General features: G+C 43.9%; 1 protein-coding gene and 1 long non-coding RNA gene across 2 annotated transcripts in view; both read left to right on the forward strand.

The window, feature by feature from the left end:
• Positions 1–4,052: 4,052 nt before the first annotated feature.
• On the forward strand, positions 4,053–6,374 carry LOC148183756 (uncharacterized). The gene is given in 2 exon segments (XM_088059724.1): positions 4,053–5,852; positions 6,315–6,374. Coding segments are annotated over 2 exon segments (1,860 nt in total).
• Positions 6,375–14,968: 8,594 nt separating this feature from the next.
• LOC148183757 (uncharacterized) overlaps positions 14,969–15,725 on the forward strand; it is a 31,722-nt gene continuing 30,965 nt past the window's right edge. The window contains exon 1 of the long non-coding RNA XR_015773256.1: positions 14,969–15,093. This is a non-coding gene — a long non-coding RNA (uncharacterized LOC148183757). The remainder of the gene's footprint in view (positions 15,094–15,725) is intronic.

The raw sequence follows: 15,725 nt of genomic DNA on the forward strand, positions 1-15,725 counted from the left end.
GAAATAGTTGTGAAGCTGCATTAATCAAAGGAGTAGTGTGCTGAAGGAAATGTCAGGCCTATTAGCTTGTCAGCAATCAGTGGCAGAAAAGCTGCTTTCAGCTAGTTTGCATTGTTTCTTTGACACTAATTAACAGATTTGCTACATTTTAAAATATGATAAAAGGGAGAGGAGGGAAGGCCCCGTGTGTTGCTGTAGTGGGAGTGGAACAACAGGTCTGGCCCATGTGAGGGTCTTTAAGATGGTTGTCCCATGTCTTTTGTTGTTTGCAGTATGGGTGGTTCTTAGAAACTCTAAATCTTAAATAAGTTATCAGACAGGTGCCCCTTTTTGTTCAAGGAGGAGTTTTGGGTTGCCTGGACAGATGGGGACAGCAGCAAGGGTTCAGAGCATGCAGTGATTTAGCCATGGGCTAGCATCTGACTGTGCCATCTGAGTGGGCACTGTGCCACTGGCCTGGCCTCAGCTGTGCCTGGGCAGCAGACAGGAGAATGCTCTTGCTTTGATTCGTGTTCTCTCCCAGCCTCAGCCCTGTGGGAATGGCCTGGGCAGCATGCAGAGTGCTGCCTGCAATCACCTCGTATAAGGAGACTAGAAACCTGTCTGTGATCCTGGGTGTTCCCTGCCCTTCCTATTATCAGAAACACCTGAGAGAAAGGTAAACTTTCCACCCGTTGTCTACCCTTGCAGTGGTTCATTCTCTAAGCAACTGAAAGACAGAATCCTGCATGGTTTTCTGAGCCCCATGAGGAAGAAGAAATTCATGAGCTGTTTGGGTTTAGTGAGTTATTAGGGAAGCTAGTCCACTGAGCACCTGATCCATCATGGGGCTCTTCCCTCAGCCACTATTTAAATAAGATATACACACACACTGTCTCCCCAGTACTTCACCCAGTAATTCTTTCCCAGCAAAGCAAAAGAGATGTTTGGTTTTTGGTGCTTTACTTTGCTGTGGGAAAAGGCAGTGGCTACAGCTGAACGGGATCTTGTGCTGAAAACAAAACAGCTGCTTCCCAGAAGAGCTGAGAGATGAGAAAAAGCCAAGGGTGTCAGTGAGTGGACTCTAAGGTGACTTAGAATCAGAATTAGGAATGTACTTGAGAAAGGTAATGGCAAAATAATTTCACCACTCATTTTTCGGGCCATTCAGAGGTCTCTTGCAATCCTAACTTCCTTTTCCAGAAACTCTGGTGTATACAATATGTGAGCAAATGGGTTCCAAAATGAAAACAAGGTATTTTTTGTTCACCTTCATGGAAATACATACACACACATTGAAAACTAATAGTTCAGAGTTGAAGCAAATAATTTTGACAGTGAGAAAGTCACAATGAAATTCTTCCTTTGCCTCAGTTAGGACATTGTTATATAAATATTCCTTCAGAGTGAGGAGTAACAATTTTATTCATCATTACTGCTTACTTTTTAGATGTTGTGGATTCCTGTGGGATTACTTAAAGCTAAGCATATATTTAATTGCTTTTGCTGGATAAGGATATTCTCAGCTCTGAAGCGGCACCGGAGCTATGACATGTACACAATGGCTGTTATATTTTCCCATTAAGTTAGTGCATTTATTCTTCACTCTGACAACTCATAAACCTACCATGAGTCAGAAGAAGTTTCTGCTATTAAGTTCCCCATTTTTCTGATACATTTCAGGGTGGAAATAGTTAGAAGTTGCATTATACATTACATATCTTGTAGTCTCTGTAAAGCTAATTACCAGTTGAAAATTGATGGGAGATTAATAAAAATAATTTTAATGAGTTTGTAATAAAGAACTATACAAGTTGATACACATTTAAAGCTATTTAGCATTTTTAGTAAAGATTTTACGAAATCAAAGAGTGTTGAAATGAATCTTTCCCACCTTTTGGTGGTCTTTCTGTGCCAGGCATTGTGAAGGGTACTGAAAGTGTATCCTTCTGCTCACTGCCTCTGCTCATGAGAACTCCACACTGCTCATAAAAAATGCTTCTCCTCCTGGGCTGGCAATTTGGCACTTCTACCTAGTTATTTTCAAATGGGCTTTTTATGCAAATAGACTGGGTTTGATTGAATTCAAGTGTAAAAAATCAGAAAAAGCTTTGAACCCTGAAACGTTCCATAAGATACTGAAATAGCTCGGTTTAAGCGACATAATTTTCTCCTTTCTCCTCTCTGTGGTTCCTCAGTGGAGATAAAGAGTTTTATCAGAAGTGCTACTCAGGGCCTGGTTACAGGTCCTGCTCTGAACTACTCTCCAGGACTCCTTTCTTTCCTTTATCTGCAGGGATGTTAGTCTCTTCACAGAAGTTACCCTTTGGCATTGTAAATCCAAGGCAGCAGGAATACCTCCCGAGGGTGGTGAATAAAGTTGGGCAGATAGGCCTGCTTGCCTGAAAATAAAGATAAAATAAATGTCCACATCTGCTTCTGCCTTGCACCTGGGCTTAAAGGGATGTGTAAGTAATCAGTAGTGTTACATTTAGTTCATATTGGTTGCTTTCTCTACAATTGTTCAGATTGTGAGTAACATCAAAACAAACAACAAGGTTTGTGTGAACTTTGTTCTGGATACCAAAATGAGAAAACAGAGCTGGCATATCTTGTTTTGCTCCATATCGTACATTCCATGTGACCTTTCATTTTGCACATTCTCAAAAAACAAGAGTAGACTTGTTGGAAGTTTTTCCACCTATGCAGGAAAGGGAAATGTAGGGTGTGTTCCCTCTTGAGAAGGCTGGGCTAAAGAGGACCAGTCTCCAAATTCACCTTAGGCCCCTGATGCAAGCACCAGTTTGGGATCTGGCAGGGCTTGTACTTGAAGGTGGAAGAGTTTGTGTGTGAACAAGAAACCTTGTCAGGAATACCTAAATGAATCTTATGTAGAAGGCAGCAGAATAAGCATTGCCATATTTATCTCCTGGAACGAACATCTTTTTCCCATCTTAATGGCTACTACAGTTTTAATTTCCTCTCAGCAGCAGACTTTTCTAGTGTCTCTCTAAACTGCAAAGGGAAAATTGTGTCCTGCTGCAAGGAGCAGCATGGGCCTCAAGTGGTGTCATGGAAAAGACAGTCCTGTGACTCTTGATCTGCAGACAGAAAATGGCTGTAATTTGGGTGTGCTTTATTCTGGACAGTGGCTGCTACCCTTGTCCAGTGAGTGCTGAGTCAAGTGCTGCAGGTTGTCCAGAAAGTGCTGCTCGTGATTGCTGACAGGCTTTGGGAGTGCAATCCAATCAATGCCGCACTTCCAGCTTGGCAGTTTCAGACAAATTCTCTTAGGGTCAGTTTTGTGATGGCCAAATGTCCTGGGTTGATTATGATGTTAAATTGTATCCCCATTCGTCCACCTAATCCAGACACAGGTTTTGTATTCTTAATATTCCATCTGAGAGTAAAAGTGAGTGGAAAAGAAGCACCGAGTCTGTTATCAGAGACTGTAGTTGCTCCCCCCTCATCGAGAGTTTTGACTACAGCACAGACAGACAACAAGACACAGATCGCCTTGGCTTTCCAACTAGCCGGAGCAGAGAGGTCTTCCTGGACTGTTTTCTTTCCCTTTTTCTGAAACAAATCGAACCTGCTCTGAACTGGGGACTCGGGGAAGCACCGGGAGCTTGCACCCGTGGACTACCGGGAGCCCAGCCTGGGCAATGGCATTTTCCAGCGCCAGAGGGACTGATAACAGAGCGAACACCCACAGGAAAGAGACCCTCTGAAGTTTGTCATCTCTTCTGAAGGGCGAGAGGTTTTGTAATTTGATATCATTCATTTTTGTGCTGGGTAGTGCTGTGCCTGTGAAATAAACAGGTTTTTTCCACTTCTCTCAGAGAAATCTCTTCCCGAACCGGTTGGGCGGTGGGAGAAAAGGGCCACGTGGGTTTGCTTCCCGGGGGAGCCCCACTGGAGGTTTTCTCCCAAATTTGCCCTAAACCAGGACAAATATATCCATTGGCGCCCAACATGGGGCACGAGAGAGTGGAAAAACCCTGTACTGATTGTACTGAAGTGGCAATTACTTTGTATTGGGATAAGATAAAGCAGTCCCTAGCCATCCAGCCATGCTGCTTGAATTAATAATGTCTTTTGGGGTGCAGGCCTTCATGTGTTTCTGGTCGCTAGGCTTTTTTGAGGTTTTAATACCTTTATGGTCCCTTGGTTTATTTTCTTATCCACAACTAGCCCCGGTATTGTCCCTAACACATAGCTTTTACAGTAGAGGGGCACGGATTAGAATAGCTATTGGGCTGGGCCTAGTGATTATGATTTCCAAGAAGTTTATTCAGGTGCTGCAGTCTGTTCCAAATATAAAGGATTCATGGGTATGGTTATGCACCCAGTTTGTTAGAGGAGGAGCAGGGAATGAGGCTTTTCAACCTTTCCTTTCCTTCTTCTCCTCTGAATCAGTTACATCACTATTGGTGAGTGTTCAGTTTCCCCTGAATGTTAAAGAGACCATCTTTCTGGCATTTAATCTGGTAAGTTTCCTCTATACAGTCTTCAGCCTCTCTAGAATGAGGGCTGAGATTTCTAGAGGGACTGATGAGACCCCTGAACCAAGCATGGAAAATCCTGAGTGGGGTGGAGAATGGGAGGATATGGGCCAAATTCTGAAGGAATTTTCTGACCCTGTAGTTTGGGACTTTCCACATGAACAAATTCTGAATCCAGCTGAGGTGGGGAAATACCTGAAAGAGAAGTGTCAGGATAATTCCAAAGAAAAAAAGATCATTGCAGTAAGCTGGGCCCTGGCATATGCGTACCGTACATTGCTAGATACTGTAGGGCAGCAAACAGGAGGAAGGGGACAGGGAGATAAATCAACAGTTACCCCAATTACTCAGGCTGCAGCCAGCCTCCCAGTTATAAAGCTGGTAGCTAAACCAGACAGCAAGCCTCAACCAATGGCTGTTGCTACTAGCACAAGAAGTAGAAAGTGCACAGACAAAACCGATCGACCAGTGGATGATGATGATGATGCAGGAGAAGGACACTCAATGCCTCCTGACATAAAACCAAGAGTCAAAGCAAGTGGCACAAGATCAGAAGCTAATATTGAGTCCTTTTCCCTGAAAGATCTTCGTGGCCTGAGGAAGGACTACACTTGACGACCTGATGAATCTATAATTAGTTGGTTAGTCCGTCTGTGGGACGCTGCAGGTGAAGCTACAGTTCTGGATGGCACTGAAGCGAGGCATCTGGGATCCCTGTCACATGATCCAGTTATCGACCAGGGGATGATGAGGGGGGCTAACCCTCGCAGTCTCTGGGCACGGGTCCTTGAAAGTGTAGCCCAAAGATATCTGTGTGTAGATGATCTCTACATGCAGAAAATACAGTGGAAAACCATCGAACAAGGGATCCAACGCCTGAGAGAAATGGCAGTGGCAGAGAGTGTTTTTTCAGATGACATACCAACTAAGAATCCAGACTTGGTGCCATGTACATCCGTGATGTGGCGAAAATTGGTACGACTTGGGCCACAAGAATATGCATCTGCTTTAGCAATGATGAAACGGGATGAAAGGGAGGAGACCGTGCTGAATATGGTGAAGAAGCTTCGAGCATACGCAGATGCCGTGCATGGCCCCACACATGCAAGAATCGCAGCTGTGGAAACACGTCTGCAGAAATTAGAGGATAAGATAGAGGAGAATCACAAGAAACTTAGAGATGAGATTAAAGAGGACCTTCTCCAAATCTCAGCAGTACAGATCAGAGGTCCTGGCACTCAACGCAGGCGTTCCCCAGATCGAGAGAGAAGGTATACCCCACGAGCTGAGCTGTGGTTCTTCCTGCGTGATTGCAGAGAGAACATGAGGAGATGGGATGGGAAATCTACTGCAGCTCTGGCACAACTGGTGCGTGAATTGAAGGAGGAGAAGAGTCACAAAGGAAGTTCCACCAAAAGAGAAGCAGCTCCAGTTGCACGTAGCCGAACTGCCAGGTATGATGATGATGACATGTCCGATCCCCTTGAAGGAACATCCAAGACATATATCAAAGGAAAGAAGGATAACCAGGCTTAGAGGGGCCCTGCCTCTAGCCAGGCAGAGGCTAGGGAAAATCATGTTTTTTGGACTGTGTGGATTCATTGGCCTGGCACATCAGAACCACAGCGATATGAGGCCTTGGTTGACACTGGTGCACAGTGCACGCTAATCCCATCAAGACATGTAGGGGCAGAATCTGTTCCTATTGCTGGCGTGACAGGGGATCACAGGATTTTACCTTGGTGGAAGCAGACGTGAGCCTGACTGGAAATGAATGGAAGAAACACCCCATTGTGACTGGCCCAGAGGCTCCATGCATTTTGGGCATAGACTACCTCCGAAGCGGGTATTTCGAAGACCCAAAAGGATTCAGGTGGGCATTTGGAATAGCAGCTGTGGAGACAGAGGGTGTCCAGCAACTGAACACCTTGCCTGGACTGTCCGAGAATCCATCTACAGTAGGACTTCTGAAGGTGAAAGAACAGCAAGTACCAATTGCCACCTCGACGGCGCACTGCCAACAATATAGAACAACTCGAGATGCTGTGATTCCCGTCCACAAGATGATCCGAGAGCTGGAGAGCCAAGGGGTGGTCAGCAAAACCCACTCACCCTTCAACAGCCCCATCTGGCCTGTGCGTAAATCTGAAGGAGAATGGAGATTGACTGTGGACTATCGTGCATTGAATGAAGTGACTCCACCACTGAGCGCTGCCGTGCCAGACATGCTGGAGCTCCAGTACGAGCTGGAGTCCAAGGCAGCGAAGTGGTACGCCACTATTGACATTGCTAATGCATTTTTCTCCATTCCCCTGGCAGCAGAATGCAGGCCTCAGTTTGCTTTCACGTGGAGGGGAGTGCAGTACACCTGGAACCGACTGCCCCAGGGGTGGAAGCACAGCCCCACCATCTGCCATGGATTGATCCAGGCTGCCCTGGAAAAGGGTGAGGCTCCAGAACATCTGCAGTACATAGATGACATCATTGTGTGGGGGAACACAGCAGCAGAAGTGTTTGAGAAAGGAGAGAAAATCATCCAAGTTCTCCTGAAAGCCGGTTTTGCCATCAAGAAGAGCAAAGTTAAGGGACCAGTTCGTGAGATCCAGTTCCTGGGGGTAAAGTGGCAAGATGGACGGCGTCAGATTCCTACTGATGTCATCAACAAAATCACAGCAATGTCTCCACCAACTAGTAAGAAGGAAACACAAGCTTTCTTAGGTGCCATAGGGTTTTGGAGAATGCATATTCCTGAATACAGTCAGATTGTGAGCCTTCTTTACCTGGTCACTCGGAAGAAGAATAATTTCCATTGGGGCCCTGAGCATCAACAAGCCTTTGCTCAGATCAAACAGGAGATCGCCCATGCAGTAGCCCTTGGCCCAGTCAGAACAGGACCAGATGTGAAGAACGTGCTCTACTCTGCAGCTGGGAACAATGGCTTGTCCTGGAGCCTCTGGCAGAAAGTGCCTGGGGAGACTCGAGGCCGACCATTAGGATTTTGGAGTAGAAGCTACAGAGGGTCCGAAGCCCATTACACCCCAACAGAAAAAGAAATTTTAGCAGCCTATGAAGGAGTCCAAGCTGCCTCTGAAGTGATTGGCACAGAAGCACAACTCCTCCTAGCACCCCGACTGCCAGTGCTAGGATGGATGTTCAAGGGAAAGGTTCCTTCCACCCATCATGCAACGAGTGCCACATGGAGCAAGTGGATTGCCCTCATCACGCAGTGCGCCCGTATTGGTAAACTGAATCGGCCGGGGATTTTGGAGATAATTACAAACTGGCCTGAAGGTGAAAATTTTGGTCTCACAGATGAAGAACAAGAGGAAGTGACAAGGGCTGAAGAAGCTCCACCATATAACCAGCTGCCAGCAGAAGAAACACGCTATGCTCTGTTCACTGATGGTTCCTGTCGCATCGTAGGGATGAACCGGAAGTGGAAAGCAGCCGTATGGAGCCCCACACGACAGGTCGCAGAGGCCACTGAAGGAGAAGGTGGATCAAGCCAACTTGCAGAACTCAAAGCTGTTCAGCTGGCCCTGGACATTGCTGAAAGAGAGAGGTGGCCAAAGCTCTACCTCTACACGCATTCATGGATGGTGGCCAATGCTCTGTGGGGATGGTTGGAGAGGTGGAAAGAGGCTAATTGGCAGCGTAGAGGAAAACCAATTTGGGCTGCTAGAGTGGAAAGATATTGCTACCAGGGTAGGGAGACTACCAGTGAAAGTCCGCCACGTAGATGCCCATGTCCCCAAGAGTAGAGCTAATGAGGAACACCAAAATAATAAGCAGGTAGATCAGGCTGCAAAGATACAAGTGTCAAAAATAGATTTGGATTGGGAACATAAGGGAGAGTTGTTCCTAGCCCGATGGGCTCATGATGCCTCAGGTCATCAGGGTAGAGATGCCACCTATAAGTGGGCACGAGACCGAGGGGTGGATCTAACCATGGACAGTATTTCTCAGGTTATCCATGACTGTGAGACATGTGCTGCGATCAAACAGGCCAAGCGGTTGAAGCCCCTCTGGTACGGTGAGCGGTGGTCCAGATACAAGTATGGGGAGGCCTGGCAGATCGACTACATCACACTGCCCCAAACCCGCCAAGGCAAGCGCTATGTGCTCACAATGGTAGAATCCACCACTGGATGGTTGGAAACCTACCCTGTGCCTCATGCCACTGCCCGGAACACCATCCTGGGACTTGAAAAGCAGGTCCTTTGGGGGCATGGCACCCTTGAGAGGATTGAGTCAGACAAGGGACTCATTTCAAGAATAGCCTTATAAACAGCTGGGCTAGGGAACATGGCATTGAGTGGGTGTACCATATCCCTTACCATGCACCAGCAGCCAGGAAAGTGGAGAGGTACAATGGACTGTTAAAAACTACCTTAAAGGCACTGGGTGGAGGATCTTTTAAAAACTGGGAGCAACATCTAGCAAAGGCCACCTGGTTAGTCAACACCAGAGGTTCCACCAACCGAGCAGGTCCTGCCCAGTCTGAGTCTTTGCATGTAGTAGACGGAGACAAAGTCCCAGTGGTACATGTCAGAGGTCTGCTAGGGAAGACAGTTTGGGTCAATTCTACCTCGAGCACAGACAAACCCATTCAGACAAATTTGCCCTAAACCAGGACACCAAAGCATGGAGCCTGAGTAGCAGAAAAGCAGGTTTGACAACTTCCTCTTTCTCAGTAGGGATTAACTGGTGACCCAGTGCCCTGTTCCTGTAGCTCTGGCTTCTCAGGTGATTCGTTGATTCCTGGTAATCCTTGGTGAGCCTGCTGGGAGGGGAATTTCAGATATTCCTCAAGTACAGGGAGTTAAATCCATTGGCCATGACTGAAGGCAGCTGTCTGGGATAATGTATTAAAATAAAACCAATCAGCTCCCCATCCCAAGGAGTTCTTGAGTTGCTGCCCATGCTAACATCCTATAATGGGTGTTGTTTTAGCAAAAAGGCAGAGAAAACCTTTGGCTAACTGCTGTATGAAATTAAGGGGCAGATGAGGCACTTTCTTGCAGAGCAGCTATGAAGGATTACTCCGTTGTAAATTATGACTTAACATTTTGGTAAAAAGATAAACATTTATTGCTTTTTTATTTGTCAGCCTTGCAGATTCAGCCCAGCTGTGGATGAGTGACCTGGAGTCTGCTTGCAGGTAACTACCAGGATCGTTAACTATTTATGCTCTTTATTGAGAATCATTAACTATTTCCTTGTCTTTACTGTTACTGAGACTTCACAGAGTCTCAGGGTTGGCAATTAGGTAAAACATCTTTTCTTTACTTCTAAATTGAGCAAGGTTGATTTGGAAGGCAGAGAAAGTAAACACACACCTGCCTTTTCACAAGGTCACCCTAGAGAATCTAATCATGTTTTAATTTGGAGCAGTGCCTTTGGAGGGTGGCAGGCAGCCCTTTATGGTATAGTAAAGGGCAATCCCCTGTCATCAATGGCTTTGACTTTAAAAAAAATCAGTGAATGAATGCTTCCATGAAGTCAAGAAATGAAAGCAAAGTAAATAGTAAAAGTTCTTCATACCATAACAATAATCTATTCCTCTCCCTTTCAGGGTAAGGAACAATGCCTGTAGAAGTAGCATTTGCTCTCACTCATAGGTGCTGTATTGATGAATGGAGTGACAGCAGCTTTCACAAAGTCTGTGTTTTGTTTCAGCGTGCTAAACTGTTTGGCAAAGGGTAAATCAATGACAAGTTCTTCTATACAACTTGCATAAATGTATCCAGCACTTAAGCAGTTTATCTGTAATTCTAAGGGATCGCATTACTGGTGAATTAAAGCTTGGCCTCTGCCAAGAATTCCGTGGTGACTTTGGCTCTCTGAGTACCAAGGAGACCAGTGGAAGCAGGAAATCAAATTCAGATATAGCCTGTTACTGAAAACACTGCAGAGCAGAAGAGGAACAAGGAGCAGATGCACACTAGCATTCCTGTTATAAAAGGTATATTCTAGAGATCTGCTAGTTAAACATATCAGAATATTAATAAGTCTCATGAAAAGTCATGTCTCCTTTAAAGCTGGGGGGATAAGCAGATAATTTTTAAAATCTTGAAAAGCTGAAGAGGAGTTGTAAGGAAGATAAGAGATTTGCTGATACACTTCAGCTTTGTCCTGCAGACAGAGTGGTATTTTAATTTTTTTAGGGTAAAGTGCAGCAGTTTTTGTTTTCAGAGCTGTCTAATAGTTTGGGTTTCCTTTAGCTCAGAATGCCAGTTCTGAGGTAACAGTGGAGCCTGTCCTCAAAGTATTCTAAACATGATTTCCTGTTAAGGCATTCACCTTTCCAACTTACCTTATTTCTGCTAATAAGGAAAATAAACTCTGTCCTCATCACCAAGTTCTCAGATCCGTGAGCCAGGTGGTGATTTGGTGTCATCTCTTTGCCTACAGTGGGAAACTGCTTCCATTAAGCTTTCTTGAAATCTTTATCCAAGAGAAGCAGCAGAAGCTCAATTGCTCCTGTTCTTTTTAATGAAAGGAGATGTTTTACCTGGGATAGTTGCTCAGATGATCTCCAGGTGCAGTGGGCCACCAGATGTGCTTATCTTAATGAGCCTGAACCATCCATCAGAGCAAGCAACTCTCAATTCTGAGCCAGCACTGGCTGATGGAGCAGGGAAGGCTCTTCTCAGTTACCATGTGTGTGCACACACTGGAGCACTCAGCTCAGCAGCACAGCAATAACCTGCAAGTTGCCATTAATAAAATCCCTGCTGGGTTGCTGTCACACATGGACATGACTCTGAAACAAGGCTTTTTTCCTTCTCTATGTTGCCATCCTCGTGCTCTCATCAGTCAGTCTCTTCTGAGAGTGAAAAGATTTCAAACAAGTTTTCATCTCCAACTTCTCACAGAATAGAGACCTGAATGTGTGAAAATCCGTATGAACAACTGGGGCCACTGAAGGAAACTTACTTGTGAAAATAGGAGTCTTTGAGAAAGGGAACAATTGGCTTATGGCATGTTATTGCAAAGAAATGTGTTTTTCAATAAATATAAGGACTTCTATTACGTTGCAGAGCATTTCTCTCTGTCTTGAATGGTGTCAGTGGTGTTCTGTTTCCCTCTGCTTGTCATTTGAACACAGCACTGAACCCATTCTGATATTTTGCTTATTATCAGGATGTGCTTAGAGTTTTGTTCCAAAAGTGGATGAGAGTTGCAGGTCTTTACACCAAAGCATTTTGACTAGAGAAAGTAATGCCTCTAGAGTAATGCCTCTCTAAAGAGAGAGATTTAAGTTTTCCCTTTTGTTTTTTTTTAATTTCAGTTGTGATTTTCATGGGATTTGTCTCAATTTTATTACACCACACCTTTGATTTGGTAATAGAGACAATTAGCATTAAAATCTGTTAAAGCATTAATGTATTTGCATTCTTTGCCAAATTTGTTTCTCAGTCAAACAGAGGAGCCATCTGTGTAAAGGAGAGAAATGGCTAGGGGTAAAACTTGGGATCACAATTTTGGACAAGTTTAGACTGATTTTCAAAGTCAATTAAGTCCTTTTATGTCTTTGCAGGCATTTTCTGTGGTGGACATTTTCAGTGAGTGTATTCTTTTTGAAGTTATCGAGCATTCTAGTTGTCAGATGTCTCTCCTGAAATGCCTAGTAAGTATTTATGTAGATCTGTGGGTTTTTTAACAGTGTCCTAGACCTTGGATGCCTTTCCTTATGTAAAGTAACCTGAAGCACTCATCCTGAAGGAACAATCTATATAGATTAATGGATTTCCTGAGTACCTACACGGTGTTCAATTATAGATTAGCATTAGCTGATGGACACATTGAAGTGTTATGTTGTGATTTGTGCAGTTTTGTGTGGTTCTATATTTCTCCCTGTCAATAGGAATGCCAGTAACAGTAATTTAAGAGAAGAAAGTGAATTTTTTTTTCTGGAGAGCACATAAACATTTCTATAGGTAATGAGTTCCCCCAACATAAAAAAAAAAAATTAAACTATCACCCTGTCACTTATATGAGTGCAGACTTTGATGTAATAATTTATTCATTTCTTGGCTCACAGTTCAAGTCACTTAAAGTATCATTGGACTTTCTGCTAGAGCCTCTGCCTTTTGCCCTTCCTCCTGTTTGCTCTGAGCTCCTGTCTGGGATGATACCAGCAGAGATGTTCCCTTGGCACAGGTGCAAAGGTTTTTCAAGAATGCTCTTGACTGCCAACTTTTTATCTTGTTCCTTTACTGCAGTACCTTTATTTTCACTGTAGGATAACAGGCTGCCCAGCCCACTGGTAGGTGCAGCTGGTGCTGTGTGATGCTTTCTCTGCCCACATTCAGAACAGGGCCTGTGAACCTGTACAGTGTCCAGGTCCCTCAGACACACTGGAAAATCTCAGAGACGTGAAAGCACTTTTCCTCTGATCTCTATTTGGAGTAATATCTGGAAGTCTTTGAATTTTCTTTGATTGATCTTCTCATTAGCCCTCATTTTCTTTCCATTACATTGGTCAAGAGGATTGATCTTCATTCAAGTAATGTCTCCATGATATTGTTCCTCTGTATGAATATGCAGCAGTGCATGTTCATTGAGTGCTATACAATTTCTGCATTGTATATATGGATTATAAATAATTGTGCTGTTCTGTGCACTGACAGAGGTTTAAATGGGTACTGTTATGAGCTGCATATTGTAAAAATTTATATATAAAAATACTTAGTGAAGGAAACTTGGATGTGTAGCTGTATGAAAACCTACCTTTTGCCCATAATTTGTGGAAAGGCAGCAGTGATCATATTATAATGCACATATAACACCCAATGACTTTGTCTGGAGCTCAGCACTTCGCAGTAATCAGCCCCATGTTTCATGATGATTATGCCCTTGCAGCTTTCTCATCTCAATTTTTCTGTAACTAATATAACCCAAACTATATTATCCTATTAGGAGGCTCATTTTTTTCCTCCAACAAGCAGCATGCACCTGTCTGCTTACCATGAGGGAAGCAGTGGAAGTGTTCTCACTCTATTGTTTCAGTGTTAAAGGAGGTAATTTAGGCTGTAAACAGGGAAGATTGAGCTTGTTGAGTTAAAATGAGCACATTAATTCTTGAACAGAACCCTGCTTTATGTTTTTCCCCTTCATTACTCATTTTACTTATCTTGGCTATGTCTGTAGTGGGTGGGGAAAGAGGCAGCCTCAGAGTGTGATTTGGAGCATCTCTCTGAGCCCCTCTTTGGAAGAAGCAGGCTGTTCCTTTGCACAGCTGGGGAGCACAGCCCCAGTGATGGCATCTCCAGTTAGGCACATCAGCTCCCTGGCATGCTCAGGGGAGAGGGGAGAGGGAACAGTAAAGAAGAGCTGCTATGATGTAAAAAGTGCTCCTAAATTACAGTAAGTAATGAATTGCCAGTCAGGCATAATGCCAGGTTTGAGCTGATGGGAACTCTCATCACAAGCAGATATAAATGCAGCTGTGTTGTCAAAACTTGGAGGTGTCACACAGCCTTTTGAACAAGGAGTAGTGTGTTACAACAAAGCAGTTCTTTTTTCTCTCTTTTCCCACCTCCAAGATTACATCTTTTCTGTTCCTTCAGAGCCAGGCAGCTGGAAACATTCTGCACTATTTCCATCTACATCATAGCAAGTTAAACTTGCAAAAAGAAATGATGCTTGGGAAGTCAGAATTTAGACAATGGAAAAAATTGAAAGACAAAAAGGTTAATTTTAGCTAACATGATGTGCATCCTAGAGCAAATGTTGCTCAGGTTTTCACAGGAGGAGTCTGAAAACAGGTCTTTCTCAGGTGTCTGAGTAGCCAGAGAAGCCATTGGAAGCCCAGTGTCAGGTTGACAGATGACTTGCCAATTAACAGCGTCATATAATGAATTCCTGTAGTGTCTGCATTTCTTCTTCATATTTTTATGTGAATGGTTAAGCAATCCTGATCTTTGGGCTTCAGGATGTTTCTGTTAACAAGGCACAGGCTGCTCAGATAAACCTATGACTGAGAGACTGAAACATCCCTGTTGAAAACTGCTTGCAGTGGCCATCTGCTCTCTAGCTCTGTGTATGAAAACTTAATGTAGAGATAGAGCTGGCGCCTGAGGCAAAGAACTTTTGAAACAGGTTTGGATGTTTTCACTTGGCAAATTGTTCACAGAAATCGTTAAATACCTTCTTGAGCACCCTTTGGAGCATGGATGGCTTCTGAATTTGTTCTATGTATAATTTAAACACACATTTCAGCTGCAGCTTATAGCCAACATTATGTGGTTTATTTGTTTTGTCAACAATGACCAGGTTTTTTAAAGATTTCATCTTTCACAAGCAGGACTAAAAGGACTGATACTGTTTTCCCTGCTTGCTGAGGTGGGAAAGTTACAACCAGGCTGTTACCTTGTGAATTTGGCACCTGGTGCTGAGGATTAACACCTGAGAATCTGTTTCTCTGCACAACCTTAAGAAGTGGTCTTGAACTCTTTTCCCCCCTCTCCTTTCTCACAGGTCAGTGTCCCAGTGCTGTAGAGAAAGCTACCCTGGATTTTGCCTGTTGACCGAATTTATTGCCTTGGCTTGATTTTACAAACCTGAGTTGTATGTCTGTAGCATCCTTCACATGACATTCCAGGTGAGTGTTCCTTGGGGCTTGAGAATAGTTGTGAGTCATCTAAGGAGAGTTCAGATAAAAAAACTTCTGAGTGAAATTGTTGGTCTCGAAGTTTGTAGTTTTTTAATAGATTTCATTTTCCTCAAATTTACCTCTACACAGTGTCTAGCAAAAGTGTGTGTGCCACTGAAACTTTCAAGGTAAGGTTAATGAGAGCCTCATAAAACTTATGCATCAGCTCCTGAACAGAAAATTTCACCTTCAGAGTCCAGGATCAAAAGCACCATAGAAATCATTGCTCTGATGTCTCTATTGAAAAGACAGTATCATCAGTGCATTTTTCTAAGTGCTATTTCTCTCTAGTGTGCATTACCATTAAAACTTCCAGTACTAAAATCTATATTACTTTCCTTTTGAAATGAGGTTTCCCTCAGCACCATCCCTGGTTGCTTGAACTGTGAATGATTGGCTCTGCATGGAGCATTTTGTAACTCTGCTCACGGAGGGAGCCACATAAAAATAAGCATTACCATCAAGTCTGTTTTGCATACTGTAGCTGTGTGTAATTCCTGAGCCTGGGATTCACCATTTTGCTGACCCTGACTGCCCCAGTGTGCTCTGGACAGGTTTTGTGACAGTTTAAACAAATGTAA

Source organism: Pseudopodoces humilis, chromosome 9 (genome assembly GCF_049639895.1).
Source record: "Pseudopodoces humilis isolate 2021_Gansu_Grassland_sample_001 chromosome 9, ASM4963989v1, whole genome shotgun sequence".
NCBI classification, from domain to species: domain Eukaryota; kingdom Metazoa; phylum Chordata; class Aves; order Passeriformes; family Paridae; genus Pseudopodoces; species Pseudopodoces humilis.